Source organism: Ischnura elegans, chromosome 5 (genome assembly GCF_921293095.1).
Source record: "Ischnura elegans chromosome 5, ioIscEleg1.1, whole genome shotgun sequence".
Taxonomy (NCBI): Eukaryota; Metazoa; Arthropoda; class Insecta; order Odonata; family Coenagrionidae; genus Ischnura; species Ischnura elegans.
Window position 1 is genome coordinate 51,928,145 of NC_060250.1, and position 19,490 is coordinate 51,947,634.

Consider the following 19,490-nt stretch of genomic DNA (forward strand, 5'->3'; position numbering starts at 1 on the left):
CACGATGTCCTCCGCTGTTTTTATATTTTTTGGACGCGTTTTGTAAGTGGCAAAATTTGTGGATTTCCGAGAATACCCTCTGGTATGATATGTATCAACTTTTCCGATGCACCGGAACCTACTCTATAATCGACCTGATGATTATGATATGCACAAAACTCGTAGTTCATTTCACTATAAAAAATTGGATTGGATGAAAAGTGAGTGTTAATGCTGTAGGTACCCTTTTAGTATTTGCCATATCCTGATAGTGTGTGACTTATACCGTGACGCGCGGAGACGGTTTAATATGCGGGGAGACCTTGACCCCTTAAAAGAGACCACCCTAACGATATTAATAATATAATTTTGTTTATCAGGAAGTGAATCTTTTTAATAAAACTAAGCAATGCTTACAATTTTATTTAGTTAAAAAGAACAGTACCTTTATTATTATTCTATTTTTCTCGTGTGTTTTCATTTAAATGAATGGATAGTGGTGCAAAATGATCTAGCCGTCAATGCACCCTAATCCTCAACTCTACTACTAAGAAGAAAAGTTCTATTTACTTTATTTTCATGCGGAGACTACGGTTCTTTCCTCTGCCGCCAATCTCCTTTATTTCCCTTGAAATATAATCCCCACCCGATCATCATTGCCTTACTCAAGTGTCCTCTGACGCCAGCAGCACTGCTGAGACCCATGTGAAGAGGCGTCGCGTCGTGGACAGCCGCTCTCATGTTCGGGAAGGACTCCTTTCTTTGACAAGCGGAAGTGGAGACTGGTTGAGAAGATTCCTGCCGCTCGCTGCACGAATTTTCCAACTCACATATCGTCATAACACCTCAGAGGAAATAGAAAAACAACAGCGCTGTTGGAGATGGAAATTGCTCGCGGGAAAAAATTCTTTTGATACTTTTAATCCTGGTATTTCCCCATTTTGAGATTTTATTTTTATTTTTTTTTCAACTTCCTCGTTAACAGCACCTACCGGTTTCCATAAAGGGTTGTATCATCAAAAATACTTCGCATATGCCCACCCTGTAAAGCGGGTCTCGAACCCTTGTCTTACGGTTTTACTGTCGAGGACTGCGAGAAAATTACCTTGACCTTATGTGGAAGTTTCCTTAATTTTTATCGCAAGTAATGTATGTGATATTTATTTTTTCCCGATGAAGGTTTCATATTTCTCGGTACTACGCTTAAAATTTTTTGTGGAATTTATTAGCATTTAATAAAATAGTTTAGTCCGTATAGCCATTTTAAATTGTATGAAAACCCTACTCGCATATTCTAGCAGGAGCAAAAAAATGATTGCCATTGGAAATAAAACCGCAAAAAGCTGAACGACGCAAGTCTGCCAGCCACTGTAAGCGGAGGAGATCGTGGCTAATATTCTCGGTACTCTTATCGGCGTCTTAATTATTGGATTTTTGAAATCTGGTACGACTGCCATTCCTGAAAGATATTGTGAACAATTTAGACAATATAGAGAAAACATCCAAAGCAAACTCTTATGACGCATGGATTCGTGTTTTAACGATTTTTCTCGATATATTACAGTCCTCAGAGAAATCAAGACCTTTTCTTCAAGTTTTTATTTGATGATTTCTATAATTCTAACAATAAGCATTGATTGACGCGAAAGTGGTTTGAAATACATTCAAATTGGCTTTGAAATACAGTGAAACTTGGTTATAACGGCATCGGCTGTAACTTCAACTCGGGTTTAACGTCACATTTTATACTGACCAGCCAAAATTGAACATTTTATGTTGTACGAAAACCCGTTTATATCGTCAACAAATATTGCGACGCTCGGGTATAGCGTCAAAAATTTTGCGATTCTTAGGTTGCAAAAGTGGTAGCGTAATTGTATTATGTCCCAAAGTTAATATAAACCATGTGTAGAAACGTCAAACTTCAGGGAAACGACTGCTTCAACACTCAGCGCGCTTCAAGGCGTTTGTTGCACAACGGAGAGAATTTATATTTCTGAAAGGACCGTTCAAAAGAAGATCACAGATTATTTTCGACAGTAAAGTAAGATTTTTATTAGGCTATAAAATATTTAATTGTGAATATCGTTTTTTTATTAACATTTTTTTACTGTACATATTCCAATGTACGAGTAGATTTCAATAAACAGTGTTGTATATTGCAGAACATTTGCGTTTTTACTTTGTCCTTTCACTCAGATTTAAGGCTGCTTTTTTATAACGGCACTCGGATATAACGTTAAAAATCTTCTGGTCCCTTTGATGACGTTATAACCAAATTCCACTGTATTTAATGTCATGAAGAATTGTGTAATCCTCTCTCAGGAATGAGGCCTTCCAACGTGGTGACTGGATCAGTGGCGTAGCCAGGAATTTGACACGGGGGGTCACCAGAGATTTCGAGGCCGTTCCAGGGTGTATGAAAAACACCCCAGGGTAAAGGGGGGAGTCCAGGGATTTTTTGGATTTTTTAGTGTTGAAAACGTGAATTTTTAAACTTAAAAAAAGTAATATAGTACGAGTATTTATTAAAACTTATCTATTTAGGCCATGTTACTCGTTTTTGGCGTCTCTTTTAGACGACTCTAGGGTGGTTTGTAACCCGGAAACCCCGCCCCCCTACGTGACTACGTTACTGAACAGGATCACTACTTTCCCATCCATCAAATGTAAGTGAAGAAGAAAGTTTGAATTAGGCTATACGCTTACACCTAGACCGTAGGTTTAAATAATGATCAAGTACGTGAAAAATCAAGAAAATACGTGGGTTGAACTCCGCTTTAGTCACTGAGGGCTATAGCTGTAAAAATTCTTGCAGAAACAAAATTAGTTAAATTTATTTACGATATTTTAAACCTCTAAAACTGATTCTCCATATAAATATATTTCAATAGCCTTATCATATTCACACCATTGCTCTATGTTAATGAACTCTACTAAATTGTGGAGATCGTTATGGAAATAGCTGCCTTTCACTTGATCGTGAAACCTCTCCAACACAGTATTGTGTGATTTTTTTGCTTTTAAGACGCAAACCGTAACGTGTCAAAAGTGAATTCTATCCGTGCTAGTCTCATTTTCCGAGCAACCCGAGAGAAATATCCTTGAATTTATATTGTCCTTATAAATTTATCTCAAATATTAACATCTAGTGGCTTTCATAATACATCGTCCGGCATTTTACACTTCGTTCTGTCAGCGATACAAATCTTCCGGCACTTCTTTGGTGCTCGCAGATGCGGCTTCAAGGAGTCTTGAGGGTTAATGAACCGCCGTATTTCCATCACCCGCGTTTTATCTCCGGCTCAGCTTTGGCTCCAGAGTGCGTAATGGGGCGCTCTTTCCTCACCCAGCCGATCTGGCGCTGACAGTCGAATGGAGAGGGGCCATTGGTCACCACTCGATCGGACCATTCAGCCGCCGCCATCCGCACGCCCTCCCACTCGTCCCATTTGACTTCTCCACCGCCGATATCTCCCTTCTCTCCTCTCTTTTCCTGTTCACATCCATCCCATTTCATCCCCGTATCCTCTCCATCTCATAAAGCTGACGTTTGAACTTGTAGTATTTGAGGGCATGTAAAGCGATGCGACGGATACGTGGGCAGTGAGGATATTACTAATAATAGCAGATGCCTTTATTCCGGCAAGGTTGAGACTTAAAAGTCCCCTCTTACACCTAACCCCTCGGTCGCGTCAATTCAAACATCGATATTATTGTAAATAAACATTTACTTACAATAGAAAAATATACATTTAAAAAGAAAAACGTACAGTTAAAATATAAACGAGTGAAATATCAGACAAAATGAAAAAGTATGTATGGAAATTTTGTGTGAAAATCATTCTGTTTGTGGGAAAAAACATGAGGATAAGAGAGTAATATCCCTCACCGAAAAAATCCACTGCAGGAAAACGCCCGCACAAAACGGGGAGCTTGAAAAACTTGGGAAAACCTGCTGAGTGAAAACTAATGTTAAGACACGTACACGATACATAATAATAAATGAGGTACATAGTAAACGCAATTATAATACATGCAAGTTAGACATAAAATATAACATATATACGTATATGATGCATATCACATGGTTGTAGGCGCTGCTCAATATCTTGTATTAAGGCCGTTTTACACGGTACACGGAATTGCGCATCTGACGTAACGTGCGAAGGCGCAATCAAAATTGCGTCGTGTAAAGCGGCAAATTGCTAGAACACATGCGAGAATGCGTGGATGCGAGACGGCAAATTAGCCCCTGTTCTAATTTCGTTCATGCATTCGCGCAATTCCACGCCATTTTAGAAATTAATGCAGCTCTAACCTGCGCAATTCCGTGCCCGGTGTAAAACGGCCTTTAGTCAGCCAGAGGATCAGTGGCGGAGCCAGAGGGGGTGGTCTGGGAGGTCCGGACCCTCCCCCCTCCCCCAAATATAAAAATACAATTATTGTCCTTCATAAAATAAAACAAAATATTGTAAAATTAATAAAAATTTTCTTTGACAAATTAAGTTTTTTTCGATTACGAAAAGTGTTAAAATTAGTTTTAAACCCATTACTTAGTGCCCGGTTTTTCAAAAATGTTCCCCCCTGGTTTTGGACCCCCCCCCCCCCCCCCCCCGAACGAAATTCCTGGCTACGCCACTGAAGAGGATCGAGGAGGAGAAAAGACTGATTGCGTTCGAGATGTGGCTGTTTGCAAAATTTACCGAAAAACGTAACAATTCAAAAAACGGATACGAAATTCATCTATATGCCCAAATAAATATGGACAGTTAACTCGGCAAATTTTAGCGTGTTTAGGAAGATTTACATCGTGCTCACAGTGGTTACTTCTTGGACGACGAATTAAAGCTCATTTCAGATGCTCAATGTCGTTCTCCGATGAAATTGATGTGTGAGGATAGATGATAGAGAAGTTGACATTGAATGAATACATGGTGTGCTAGACATGATGCTTGATGGGAGGAAATTTTTCGAGATACGAAGTAGAGGGAGGATTTGCATTGAGCGAGTGCTCAACGTGAAGGAATTATTAAGAGCTGTGCTAGATGGTAGAATATTCGGTAAGTGGGTGGAAAAAACAGGATTTGATGATGAATTGAAAGGGAATTAACCTTATTGGGATTGAATAGTTAAATTCAATGCTGGATTAATGAGCAGATTGGTCGCTATGCACCACTCAGGGGAGCAGTTGAAGATAGGTGGAAGTCATTTGCCATGTATTTTAAATGGAGCGCAATGCTAGAGATCGTTGTCATCGCTGATAGTTGATCGATAGTCGATGGATGTAAATCGTCCGTTCTTATCGATTGCTTAGAATTATAATTTTTCCTCCATGGTCTTTTTTTCTGATTTCCAGTCTGTTAGAATTATTGAATGCGGTCTCACGAACTTCTGGTCCATCAAAAGTTAGTGGATACTATAAGTCAAATGGGCCATTTACACTCTCTGTCGTTTTATAGTTATCACCTGACCATCTAAAATCTTAGCAGTCAAATAATTGACTTTTCCAAGTAGACTTCCACGGAGATTATGACGATAGGCAGCAATTTTTCCGGATTTCCTTCCTCATTTTAGTTTCCTCACTCCAAGGTTTCAGTTGGCTTGAGTGGACCTAAAGGAGTGTATACTAAGTATTTTCACTCCATCAATTGAAATGATATTATATCTATTGACCATACGTTTCATTGAAGACAGTGAAAAATTATACTTCATATGGAAGTCGATTTGCAATTTTAGCGCTCATTGTTTCACCTCGCATACTTATTCAATAATACGAGTGGACCTGAAGAAGCCAGCTGGAGCGTTGGCGAAATATTGTCGAGTAAAATGGATAAACGCGGAAAGAAACCCGGAAGAATCGCTCCCTACTGAAGCTTTGAACGTCTGCCGTATGTAATTGCCTATAAATCGGGAATAATCGATGACGATTTTGGTAAGTCGGAAAATCCAGCTCGCCTCAGTGGTGCGCTCTCCTGAACCGACTTTTCAATATACAGGCCAATCATACAAAGTTTTTTTCACTCCAACTGTTGATGTGATATTATATATATCGACCATACGTTTCGTTGAAGACAATGGAAAATATTGCTTCACATGGAAGTCGATTCGCAATTTTTAGTTCTAATTGTTTCACCACGCAGTTTCAATTCTACGATCTTATCTCTGTATTCAAGAAGGCTAAGAGTGAATATTTTCACCCCGTTCTTTAACTATATTTTCTTCTTTTAAACTGCTGCGCGAAGAATTCAACATTATTTTATGCACCAACCTTTTCAGTGATTAGTTGGGAGAGACATTTAATTCGTAGATTTGTGCGGCTTATTTCTCTCGTCAGAGATATTTACCAATTGTGGGCCCAAACTTGTTTTATTGTTGCTGCTCCTCCAAAGTTGCATGAAAACTAACTTCTATCATGCCATCAAACGAGTGCTTGCGAACTTTAGTGGACCTCTCAATTTGAAGGAAATTGTAATAGCCATCGCATGCCAAAGACATGAGAAAAATTTTGTGTGCTACTATCTTCAGCATTTTTATCTACTTCCTTATTCACTTAGCTACAGGAAAGGACTTGTATCAAAGGTTAAAGCACTGCACTTAAAAAATTCTATTCTTAAAATTAGTTCTATTAGACTTTAAAAATCCATTAAGTCGTAGATTACCTCATTTTACAAAATTTAACTCCGCTAGAATATTTTTCGTACATTGAATATTTGTTGTCAAAGATCCGCTATACATGCCTGTTTTTCAAAGTTATTATTCTATGTGGTCTTACAAAAGGATCTTCTTTGAGGCAAAATCTTATAACCTTCCTTTGATCTTAAAAATAAATATCTTTCATCGATTAAAACAAAACCAAAGAAATAAATATTAAGGGTACAATGCCATGTATTACTCATCATACGATTGGATACGAGCGTTTTACAAGGATTATATTTTATCATCGACCGTAACGCTTATCGTTCTGCATTTTTTTCCGTTTATTTTTTTGCTGATTCCTTTCGTTGAGATGATCAATTGTTTTCATTATTCTCTAGTTAAGAGTTTCATAGCTGGGAAAAATAGCCTGTCATTTGAAGTGCCTTCTCCTTCACATTGCGCCATTAATATTTCTTTTATTTTTTTCGAATATATCCGACCGCGCGTGACAGGACTGATGAGAGAGATATTTTGTGAATCAGTGCTTGAATAAATGAAAAGGCTTGCACTCGGCGCTATTTTTTTTTTTTTCGCCGGTTCCCCGGAGAGTTTGTCTTCGCTCCTTCTCCCCCTCACCTCTTCTATCCCTTCTTTTCCCAGTAATTTCCTCTCCCACTGGTCAGTGAATCAAAAAAAGGCTTTTGTGATTAATGGAACTGAGCTCGCGCGTAAAAAATGAGTCAAATTAATATTTTTCTACCCCATCCGTTTCGCTCTATCTGCAAAACTTGTCAATCGCCGTTCGGACCGGCGTCGACTGGACAAAGGAATGACAATTCTTTTGTTTTTAAAACGTCCGATTGATGACTGTGTGAGGCTTCGCTATCGCTTCCTTCCGATTTATTTTTTTTTCCTCCCTCCGTTTCGTTTCAATTTTATCCGCATGCTGACATTACGGGCAAAGAAACGTCTCGCTCGTCTTATTCGTTTATATATTTTTTCCACTCTAGTGCCTTTCGTAATTGCGAGGACATTCGCGCTTTGGGGGATTTATTGTTACTAGTTAAATATGGGGAAATTTTCTCGACTTGAAGCTTATTTTTATATGCCAAAGCATTTATTTTCCTTCGGTATGTTGGGGTTTAAAATATGATTCCATAGCTTTGTCAGTGATGGTTCGTTGCTAATTCCAATGCTCGCACGATGTTGAATTCACCAAGGAGGAGGAAGTATATTTGGGTTTTTAGTCTTTTTTCAATTGCAACTTGATCGTTACTCGATCACAAATCGCTGCCGGAGGTGAGTTTTAACTCGTAGAAATCTCCAGTTTTTATGCCAGTCTCGGTGGCGGCGGGGTTAAGGCCACGCTTTCAAAAACGAAGGCCGCGGGTTTGAGTCCCGCCTGGGTAAGTTATTCTTGTCCAGGGTGTGGATGCTTGTGCACATTTTCTTGTTTATATTTATCAGAACGGCCGTTTTTGGAGGTGTGAACATAAAGTAAAGAAATAACAAATAAATAATACGAAATGAGAATGTGAGTAATGCTACTTGTTGATATCTATTTGCGTAAAAATGGCGACAAGTTTGTTGTTATTAATTTACTGTACTTTTATCCTGACTTGGAAATATTTCCTCTGATACAGAATTCCGGGGATTAGTTGATCACTTCACGGCCTAAAGAATGGTTAATCATCACCATAATTCAGACTCATTTTATGATCTCTCTTGACTTATCATGGAGGAACGCGAAGTGTTTTGTCCTTTTATGGTGGTTAATGGCCCATTTCTCCTCGGAATGTGTACTATTTCAAAATACTGTAATGCTAATTATACTGTAAAGCTATTGGCGGATTCAGGAGGGGATAGAGGTCATGAAATGAAAGACTAAATCAAAGGAAAGTGGGAAAAAACTAGAGCAGTTAGACTAATCCAACTATTTAGGCAGTACATTAAAGGAAAACGGATTAATCGGTTTGGACATCAGACAGAGAATGCCTTAGCAAAGGGGGCGTTCATGAACATGAAGGATCTTATGAGATAGTGTCTGCGGTTTTCAAATGTAGTTTCCCGAATATATATTGTGCTTAAAGCCTTATATTTGTGGCCATCAATTGCTCAATCAGAAGAGCTTCATTTTATACATTCATTACAGTGACGTAATTCTTCGTTTATCGAAACAGACTGTGTAAAATTTAAGTAATAAAATTGAAAATATACGTGTCTGTAGTGACGATATATTCTGTAAAAAATATTCAGTACTTTCGGACCTTTCGATGTTCTGAGAATTTTACATCTCCCTTTTTCCGTTCTCTGCGCTTTGTAGGATGGAATAGTGGCTCTCTCCGGAATAATATTGATACACGGCAATACGGTGCGATATGAATTCTATTCGTCCCGAGTTCTGTTCTGAAAACTAGTGCCGTATGGATTACGCCATTGGAATTCGTGTTGGGAAGAGAACAGTGGTCCGCGCCAAACTATCGCGTTGCGACGTTCTCTTTTTCTTTATTCGCTCCATCCATTCATTCATACTCCTGCGACGATGTTCGCATTTTTTTATTCCCAAATTCCACTTTCGTACCCGGTCCAAAGTTTTAGGGCTTTTTGATGTGTAAATTTCGACTCTATTTCGCTTTCCATTGCTTCGAAACGCTTCAATGGCAATATTCTTCGATGGAATATAGTTTCTTTATTTTCATATCTTCGCTTCCAAGATAGAGATGATCGTGACTACTGAGGAAAATCGGTTGGAACTAATACTATACTTAACTGATGAAGTTGTTACGGACTATAAATTTTTCATTCCAAATCAGAGTTTCGTTTATATTTACAAGTGGTTAAGTCTTATATTTCCGACCGCGAATGAAATTGTTATAATGCATAAAAATCATTTAGGGACTAACTTCCGGAAAAAGCTTGTTACACTATTGCACAAAATTGCATTATTAACTCGAAAAGAGCCATTGATCGTAGTGTTCTTATATAAAATTAATTATATTCTTTTTGGAAATAGGAAAGTTTTATAAATTAACTCTCTTTGCTGTCAAGGTACATTGCGCTAAAATATAGAATTTAAGACGAAATATTACAATATGTGACTGAGGATATCACAAGCAATCTTCAATGCTGCTTTTGGATTAAACCATTGTTTTCTATCTGGTAAGAATAACCGAACAGGCATCAAGGAACAAATTCAATGTCGAAACCTGTCGTAAAATTTCGACCGAATTATTGAAACGTAACACGTTGTGCATTTTAATCCTATAAGTTTACTCTTCGTGAGAATTCCTTCAACCTCAGTTTAGTATTTGTATTTGAATAATGTTTATTACTCCATATTAATTACAAACAAAGACATATAGAAAATGTCAGGAGCTTTAGATCACCTCAAAGATGACATTTGTTTTGGGTACATCATTATCTAATAATCTTCTTTTAATTGGTTTATAAATAGAGGAAAAAAGGTTTATATTATTATTAAGTAAAAATATGAGGTTAAAATGAAGTAAATTTTATTTTATATTTGTATAAATTAGTAATAGTAATAAATATGTAGCATTTAATATAAAAAGAAAGTATATTTTTCAGCCACCTTGAAACCGTCCGTTGTCAACCTTTGACCGTCTGTTGTCAATTTGATATTGCAATTCTTTGCTAAATATTATTTGTTCAATAATTGTTTCCCGAGGATTACATTGGAAAGTTTTAAAATACTGCAATGGAAAAGACATAAACCTTTTATTTTTTCATTAAAATTAACAAAAAAATGAGAATAAAATTTTATAAACATCAACGTTTTTGACTGATTGTCGACGATTTGACGTTGTGGAAGTCCATGGATAGTAATAATTGAAACGTCTGTAGTAATTTTCTACACATTTTTTAATCTTCCTCGACCGGTTTCAATGCTTACGCATCATAAGAGACTGCTCTTGAAAATGATGCGTAAAGGCCGTTTTACACGGTACACGGAATTGCGCAATGTGACGTACGCGCGAAGGCGCAATCAAAATTGCGTCATGTAAAGCGGTGAATTGCTAGAACACATGCGAGAATGCGTGGATGCGAGACGGCAAAATAGCCCCTGTTCTAATTTCGTTCACGCATCCGCGCAATTCCACGCCATTTTAGAAATTAATGCAGCTCTAACCTGCGCAATTCCGTGCCCCGTGTAAAACGGCCTTAAGAATTGAAACCGGTCGAGAAAGATTAAAAGAGGTGTGGAAAATCACAACGGCTGTTTCGATTATTATTATCAATGTTTTTATCTTGAACTAAGAATAACACAAGTATTTTTTTCAATCAATTTTTCAGTGAACTTTGATGTAAAAAAATTTGTTGCTATGACTCTATCATATTCCTTTAATAATCACTGCGCTGCCATCGTATTTTGGTGGCCATGTTTTGAACTAATAACCGTATTTAATTTTAAATACTTAGTGAATAACAATCGACGTAAAATTAAAATCACAATGAAAGTGTTACAATATTGCATTGCCATCTGGTTCAGGGTTATCCTGAAATTTTCAACTTGATAACTTATCGGAAAGTGGGTTAAAATTGAGTTGCAAGATTTGACACGGACAAGATGACAAACAGAAAAGCGAGCTTGTAAAAACGTTTTTATATTACCTTTGACTAAATGTATTATTATTATTGTTATCAAATTTTATTTGACAAAGTATCAGGGGAAATTGGTGAGGAAAACGGTGTTCCAAATCGCTCTCAGAATTCCCGGAAGTTGAGTAGGAGGATGGAGGGTATGGTTTGCCTTTGAAGACTGCTGACCTCCCTTTTTAGGGCACCGTGGGCTCTGGGGATTTTATTTTTCGGTCACTGCGGACTTTGATGTCGTTAGCTTTCTCTCTTTGCTCTCTCCCGGGAGGTCATCGCGTTCCGGGCCCATGTTGGTTTTGCACTCTTCGCCTCGTTGCGGTTGCGATTTTAATTAGTGCTCGCCTTTGCGCTGAACCGTGATTGCCGAACTAAGTATTGTCAAGCAGTGGCGTAACGTTGTTTTTGTCGCAGTGAGATTCAGGGTGGCTGGTATATAAGAAGGTATTGAAAAAGACGAATAAATTCTATATTAACTGCAAAAATTGAGGACCTTAGAAGCCAAGGGAGATGAGTGCTTTTTTATTTTTGGGCATCAGTAGGGTAGTTTCCTTCATCAAAGAAAACGAAAGGCTAGATTGCGATTCGTTACCCACCATTCGTGTACTCATAATATACAAATTATTTGGTTTTAGAAATCCCAGTTTAGACGAATGTTAATGGTTACTTTTAACCTCATTTGAAAAAGGTCTGATTGTCGGCCATGCGATGCCACTCCACGTGACGTCACAGGGGCCTAGATGCTATACGAGTAGTCAGGAGTTTTTCATCGTCTGAGGTTACCAACGCATGCATGAGGCACAGAGCTTAGGGAAACATCTCTTAATAATCATCTATTAAAACTGCCTACGGTTAGAAAGTTTCCTTCGTTTGATAGGATATTAATAATCCTTATTTAAGCCAAGCGCTACCTGCTAGCAGCCTGAATCGTAGTGGCGCTAATAGCCTCGCACCAAGGTGCCTTCACACGGCGGCAGCCGGAACCAGAATGACGTCACACGGGCTTTTCCCAGCATTCATACTTGGCGTTTTCGCGCCATCGCGTTTTCGCGCGCTCGAAAATTTTCACTTTTCATTTAATCGCGAAAACTAGTAATTGCCATTTAAAAATCTAAAAGCGTAAAGAAATACGTACTCCATGAGTAATAATCTTTCGATTTAGGCAATAAAAAAGACATAGGAAACCACTCAATTTTGTTGTGGCAAAGGGATACAAGTGAATAACTGATAAGTATGTACGTTTAAGTTCAGTGATCTACATGTATCTCTTTGTTACAACAATATTGTGTACCGCACCAACCATTATCTGCAATTATCTCCAAAAATAAAAAAATCATTATCCCCCTGACTTCCAAGGTCCTCAATTCATTGAAATTAATATCATACATACACTTTTATATAAGAATCTTGATGCATACTTCGATCAATGTATGCACCTGTGGCATCGGCCAATCGAATCGGCAAAAAAGAATACGTATGGAAGATATATGGTAAGCTATTATGAAAAAATATGTCCCAGACGAGTCTCAAAGTTGGGCCTTCGGCGTGGCGATCTTTTACCGTATTGTCTGGATTACGTTTAGACATACCATGTTGAGGTTTGGAAGGGATTGCATTTGTCCTGAAAGTGTTTAAATTCGTTTTTTGTTGAAAATATAGGTTCTATAATCCCTTATGGGGATAATTTGAGAACTACGCCGACTATAACACTATAAAGCTTGATTGTATTCTGAGACCAGGATATCGGACACCACCCTTGAGAGATACGGCCTCACTACGTTTCCTAAATTGGAATAAATATCATTTATTTATTTATTCCTATGCCTCGGAATACAGTACATATTGGCCATTTTACATTGGGATGTTCTACATATTTTAACAATTACACGAGCACGAACAGCCATGCCCTGAGTAGGGGCAACCAGGCGGGGCTCAAACACGCGATCTCTTGTATGGCAGGCGAAGACTTTACCTCGTCGCCACTGAGGCCGGCCGTTATACAGGCCTGTATCATTCTACATTGTAATCCTAAATTGGTTTAAAAAAACATATTCATGAAATCTCCATTTTGTTTATGGAAAGAGGAAGGGGTCGTAGCTCCAAAATCCTTTCCGCTCAAAGATCGCGTACATCGCCTTTATGCCTCGGTAAGTACAGTAGATATCTTGTATGGCAGGCGAGGACTTCACCTCGTCGCCACTGACGCCGGCCGTTATACATGCCTGTATCATTCTACATTGTAATCCTAAATTGGTCAAAAAAAAACATATTAATGAAATCTCCATTTTGTTTATGGAAAGAGGAAGGGGTCGTAGCTCCAAAAGCCTTTCCGCTCAAAGATCGCGTACATCGCCTTTATGCCTCGGTAAGTACAGTAGAGAGTCATGTCCAGCTTCTTGCTGCGTGCCCGGCTACGTCCGCTTCGAGCGTAATGAAAGGGGCTAGGGAGGGGGAAGCTTTGCATGTTCCGCCAGCAAGAGACCAGGGCTTTGTCGAGTCTAACAGAGCGAGCTGAAATTGACGATATGCAAATTCGGGGAGAGCTGTTGCCCGGGGCTGGTTGTGTGACTCGACCAAACTCAACGATGTCATTTGCTCTGAGGACAGTATCCAGTGCGTAATGAATGCATCACTGATATCACTCCTTTGAGGGATGCGATTGGGATTCAAATTATTCTACGAATGATTCTTATGATATTACGAAGATGCAAAGGAAAATTTTTCGTGGGCAACGGTTAAAAAATATTTGAATGTATTTGTAAGGGTCCCCCATTGGTGAGGTAACTATGGTGACTATGTGAGGTGATTTTGGCGATTTTTAGACCCCCCATACTTCCTTAGTGAGATAGCGTAATATTTTGCTCTATCCTCCTCCCCCTCCCCCAAATCTCAAATGGGAGATTTTTCAAAATGCGCATTTTTTTAGGTTAAATGATCTATGCTTCATTGCGTTGGATTTAGTGAAAAAAAAAACAAATTGTTCAGTTATTTTTGTATGATATTAGTTAAAAATAGTATATTAAATTATTGATATTATTATGATTGTATGGAATTTAGTCATATTTCAATAGAGAAACACGTTTTGCTTAATTCAACCAAGTTTTCTCTCAATTTTACACTGTTTCTTGCGGAAAAATTGCGTGATATTTTAAGATTGCCCCACGTAATATTGATAGAGAAACGGCTTGACCTCCTTCCCCCCCCCCTCCGAAACGCCTCGCGTAATAAATGCATAATAAAAATACCCGATAACACCCTAATTTAGTTCATAAACTGGGATAAATGTAATGGTCCTTATTTGTTTACATGTATATTATAACTTTGAGAACTTTCAGGTATAGTAGAACAACACCAGCAATGGCAAGTATTTATTTACGAAAGGCAGTCTCGATACATGCGCTTGTACCTTTGAGGCTGCCTAAACATCAGAGTTATTTTCACTTAAATAATGTAAACCGTTATGGAGTAAATATACATTATCAATATTATTATCATTATAGAAAAGGCCAAATAATTTCATTTGCCAAAGAGTATATATCTTTCTCTATCTTCACGTTTTAAATATTTCTGTCGTCATAAATATACATCATCATCTTTAGTCAACAATCCTAAGATTGGTTTGACGCAGCTCTCCATTCCTCTCTCCTATCCGCTAACATTTTTCACAGCGACGTATTTCTTCTGTTTTGCATCCTTTATAACCTGTCCTATGTTAACTCATTCGAGGCCGTCCCTTGTCCTTCTTCCCTTCTGCCTGTCCGATTTATATAGCCATTTTTATCCAACATATTAAGTCACAAAAGTCTTTTTCTTAGTCACTCGGAATAGGTATTTAGCAAAGACGAATTCCGAGTGTCGCTATAATGGCGGAAATGTGACTTAAGCGAACGAGGAGTTGATATGATGCTTTGGTATTTGCGGATTTAATATTTGTTAATTGATTAATGTAATATTTTAGTTGATGGAGTCGATATTTGCGTTTGGAGAAAACAAATGCCGACAGGGATCCGTGGCGAAATTTCCCAGTATCATTTTCTAATCAATGCGTCAAAGAGGAGGCCACAGCTTCGTTTTGAGTCTTGCTGAAGTGGCGTTTGCCGTTGTAATTTTGAAAAACATAATATTCTCGCGCCTTTTTTTTCGTATTTAATTTTGAGGACTTGTGGGCTCCTTTCACTCCTGTTTTTTTACTGCCCTTGAAGATGTCGCATTCTTAGCGTAAAAGCTTTGGTGTTTGATTCCATTTAAACTTTTGACTATTACGTACCCTATTTTGCGGCTTTCCTTTCATACCGGGTGATTCATCTGCCTGGAAAACAACGCGCGGCTGTTTTTCGTTAATTTTGAAATTATTTTTGCGGCGGCGTTACTCCGCCTAATTAATTTCTCCAGCTGCCATAATAACATTTCCAGCCACGGGAAATTGTTCTCGATGGGAATTATTGACGCTTGGATTCGACAAATTGTGCTCATATGCCCCTAAAAAAGCCATTAATATGCTTGTTTAATTGAAACAAAAGGTGAAATAATAATTGTGAAATAATTTTAATTACGTTGTATTATTACGTTTAAGTATTGAATAATTGCGCCTAAAAAGCAACTATAAGTTGACTGATTGTGAAGCCATTTGTCTGTTATGATAATATTCAAAGCTTCTTTATCTTGTTTTGACCTTTTCTTATTACATAGCATTGGTTGCAAATTGTAATGGTGAGGTGCAAATATTTGTTTATGCTAATATTTTTATAATGTCCCTGTTAGGTGTTCTGAGGTCGGAATGCGGAGGTAAAACTATAGGGATGTTTCGCTTTCGATATCTTTTCGACAAGGGGAGTGCATAGAAGAGGCCCAATTCAATGCCACAGAAGGCTGATTTCTGTTGCGACTTCGGTCGCATTTTAATCGGTTTTCAAAAATGTCCGCGGCGCGGTGATGAGTGCAATTCGATCCGCTTTTTTCCAATATTTTGCAGTATAATGTTTGTTGTTGCGAGGAATGGTAATGAAAAGTACTGAATTTTATAGATCGCATCATATTGTGTATAAAGTTGGGCTTTTCACTCCTAATTATACCATATTTCTCCTTGAAACACGGATCACTTTGTCCGTCAGTCAAGGATCTGCTGAGGAGGCCACATTTCCTATGACACTCCGTTTTTCAATACAGTAACATTTTCTATCGCCTGCCGCCTCATCGCTGTTAATACATATTGATGATTCTAGCCAGACATTTGAAGTTTTCGAAAGATCAGGTGGGTGTGAAGAATAAACGGCAATGTAGACACTACCTGAAGCGAATTTCTGACTACATGCCTGTCGCGGACGCGCGAATAACCTTTCTTTCGCGTCGCCATCGTGGAGTGGGTCATGTTTGCGCTCCGCAGTGACGCGAAGGGACTCCATGGTCTCGTACCATCCGTCCTCTACCAGCAGAACAACTGGATTAGAGTCAGTGATCCCCTTTTTTTCCTCGACAGCGTTTCAGGTCTCAGTATTGATTCGTAGGCGTCGACACTCATGACATGCGGGTCCTTCCTTTCGCTTTCGTGAAATTGCCTCGACACAGTCCTCTCAAAAGAAGCAGATTTGGCATTTTATGCCAGTTCTTCCTTTAGTTTTCCTGTTTTTGCCGTTTGATTCGAAAATTGCGAAACATTTTCACTCGTGTCCCACAAATGAGGGCTAGTAAGGGCTAAAATTTTATAGCAATGCAATGGTAATTTAAGTTAGAAAGCATAAAATTTATATCTAGATCCGTTTCTACCTTATCTACATTATCTCATTAATTCTACCTTAATTTCTCCCTAATTTCTACGTTATCTACATTATCTCATTAGCTCCCTTCACATGTGAGAATACGTTCCTAGGGGCGCATCCAGGATTTTTTTGGGCGGAGTATAAGGGTCTGACTAGCAAAAAAATGATCTTCTAATACTTGAGATTAAAAACAAGGTACTTACACCAATTACTGTACAATATATTCTCTTTATTTTGACGTGAAAGTTATTAATACGATTTAAATGATTGATACTCCGTAATACATAAAAGAAAACGAGCCTAATGATTACAGAATAAAAAAATTTTCTCTATTTTTTAAGCGTCTGGGTGGGGGGCACGTGCAAATAGACGCCCCCCCGCCCCCCCAAATCTACCTATGTACGTTCTCACGTACATGCCTTGCTATGCTTCTTTCAATGCAATATTTTCTTTGGCATTCGGAACGCCGAACGATTATGGAAATGGGTAGTGGGTACTTAATTGTATTTGTTATTTTATTCCATTCCATTCTTCCATTTTAATTACATCAATGCTACGAAAAATTCCATGTCCCACCTGTTGGTACTCTTATGAATTAGAATCGATGGAGTCGGAATCGAGAATCGGGAACCAATTTGAATTAATCAAATTTGGAGTCGGAATCGAAAAAAAGTGGAATCGACTCATCCCTGGTTAGAATAAATTGCCACTAAATATGAATGGATAAGAAAATTTAAGAAGCATAACCTTCAGGATAAACCGTTCCATTTTTTTCAAAGCGCACATTTAATTTAAGGATGAATTAACGAGTCCCTCATAGGAAAATGGGTACATTTATATATGCACCACTACATTTATAGTGAGTGCTTGCTGCGTTTAATTTTTAGATTTTGGGATGTATATTTATGTGAGTCGTGAGAGTAAAACGAAGGCAACCTGAAAACTAACTCTGTTGTGCTAAAAATTTTAGACCCATACTTTATTACACATCTCCCACCTAATATCATTGATCGATTCTGCTTGTTGAAAATGTGTTCGAATCTATCAACTGGTGGAAATAGGTAATCATGTGCTGTGGAAATAATTTATTGGTAAAGCCGAAGACCAGAGAATATTCTCAGTTAAGACTAAACCAAATTTTTCTGGTCAGTTTCTTCACATATGGTATTGCTAAATTAAGCCATAAAAAGTTTTTAACCTCTGGTTATTTTCTTACAGATCAAGCGGTATGAAAAACTGGAGTCCTCAGAAGAAAGGCGGAAACTTGCGAGGGAGATCTACGATAACTTCATAATGAAGGAATTGTTGGCTCATTCACATGTGAGTATACGTTTCGGTTTTTAAGAGTCCTCTGCATTTTATCAGATGCCACCTTTCCATTTTTTTCGTTATATTCCTCATAGCTAATGTCCCATTAGGCATCCTTGACTTTCTGAGAATCTCACGTGCTAGGGTCTTGACCTACTTCTATTGTTAAGTCCAGTAGTTACGGTGAGACTAATCTCAGACACTTGCAACCTATTATGACATTTGCTAGAAATTATGTAGCAATTCAATGATAATTTAAGTTCAATGGAATAAAATTCAAATTCAATACAATTCAAAATTAAATACCATTTCGAGTACTCACCCTTCCCTGGATCTTTCAATGCCCATCAGATCACTCAAGCGGCAGCTTTGAAAAGCCATCTTCTGAATCCCTTTTTTTTCTTTTTTTATATCCTTTTTATAGTTTTTTTTATAGTTTATATTTGTTATAGCTGCAGATTATATGTTTTGTATTCAATGTAAAGGCCATTTTGGCTGTTTTTGAATAATTCAATAAATAAATAAATAAAAATAATTTATGCATTCATCTCTACATTATGTTTCCCACCAGTGAGTGATATGTGCTGTTATATCATGGTTGTTGTTTTTTTGGAACACCTATTGCAGAGGTACCTTCAGACATGCTACTAATTGTTTTTGCACTATGAAAGGAGAATTTCATTTTAGATCTAAGGTTTCCACGTCATTTCTCCATATGAGTCTCGGATTTAGGGCATTCCTCCTCATTGAGTTGTCCATGAGTGATGGCAGTTTCTCCAGCCATCCTGCTTGGGTCTTCTGACCTGAAACTGTCATCACCTATGGACAACTCAACGTGGAGGAACGCCCGAAAGCCAAGACTCATATGGAGAATATTCATATTCATTGTATTGCTTAGCTTTGATGCATTCATTATTTCCTCATAAATAATTCTTTGGTCACTCAGGTGTTTACATTGCAGTAAGGCATGATTATTTTAAAGTACAGCCCATAGGCTTAGAAAGTTAGTCATAATTTCTTTTCCTCAACTTGCCACAAGTTATTAATCTGAGCTTCTGAGAGAATAGAATTTGGCTAGTGTATCATTACTGCAGTTGCAGCAAGTTGTAAATTTTCATTCTCAAAGTCCAGACAATAACACAGTCCACATTCACTCTACATCTGAAACATTATTTAGCAATATAGTGGTAATTT

At 38.0% G+C, this 19,490-nt stretch overlaps 1 protein-coding gene across 3 annotated transcripts in view; it reads left to right on the top strand.

Annotated features, from left to right (window-relative positions):
* Positions 1-19,490, top strand: part of LOC124158877 (G protein-coupled receptor kinase 1) — an 801,258-nt gene that overhangs the window by 752,479 nt on the left and 29,289 nt on the right. For all 3 annotated transcript variants that reach the window (XM_046534275.1, XM_046534274.1, XM_046534276.1), the window contains exon 4: positions 18,207-18,308. In XM_046534275.1, coding sequence (XP_046390231.1) covers positions 18,207-18,308 — 102 coding nt within the window. The remainder of the gene's footprint in view (positions 1-18,206; positions 18,309-19,490) is intronic.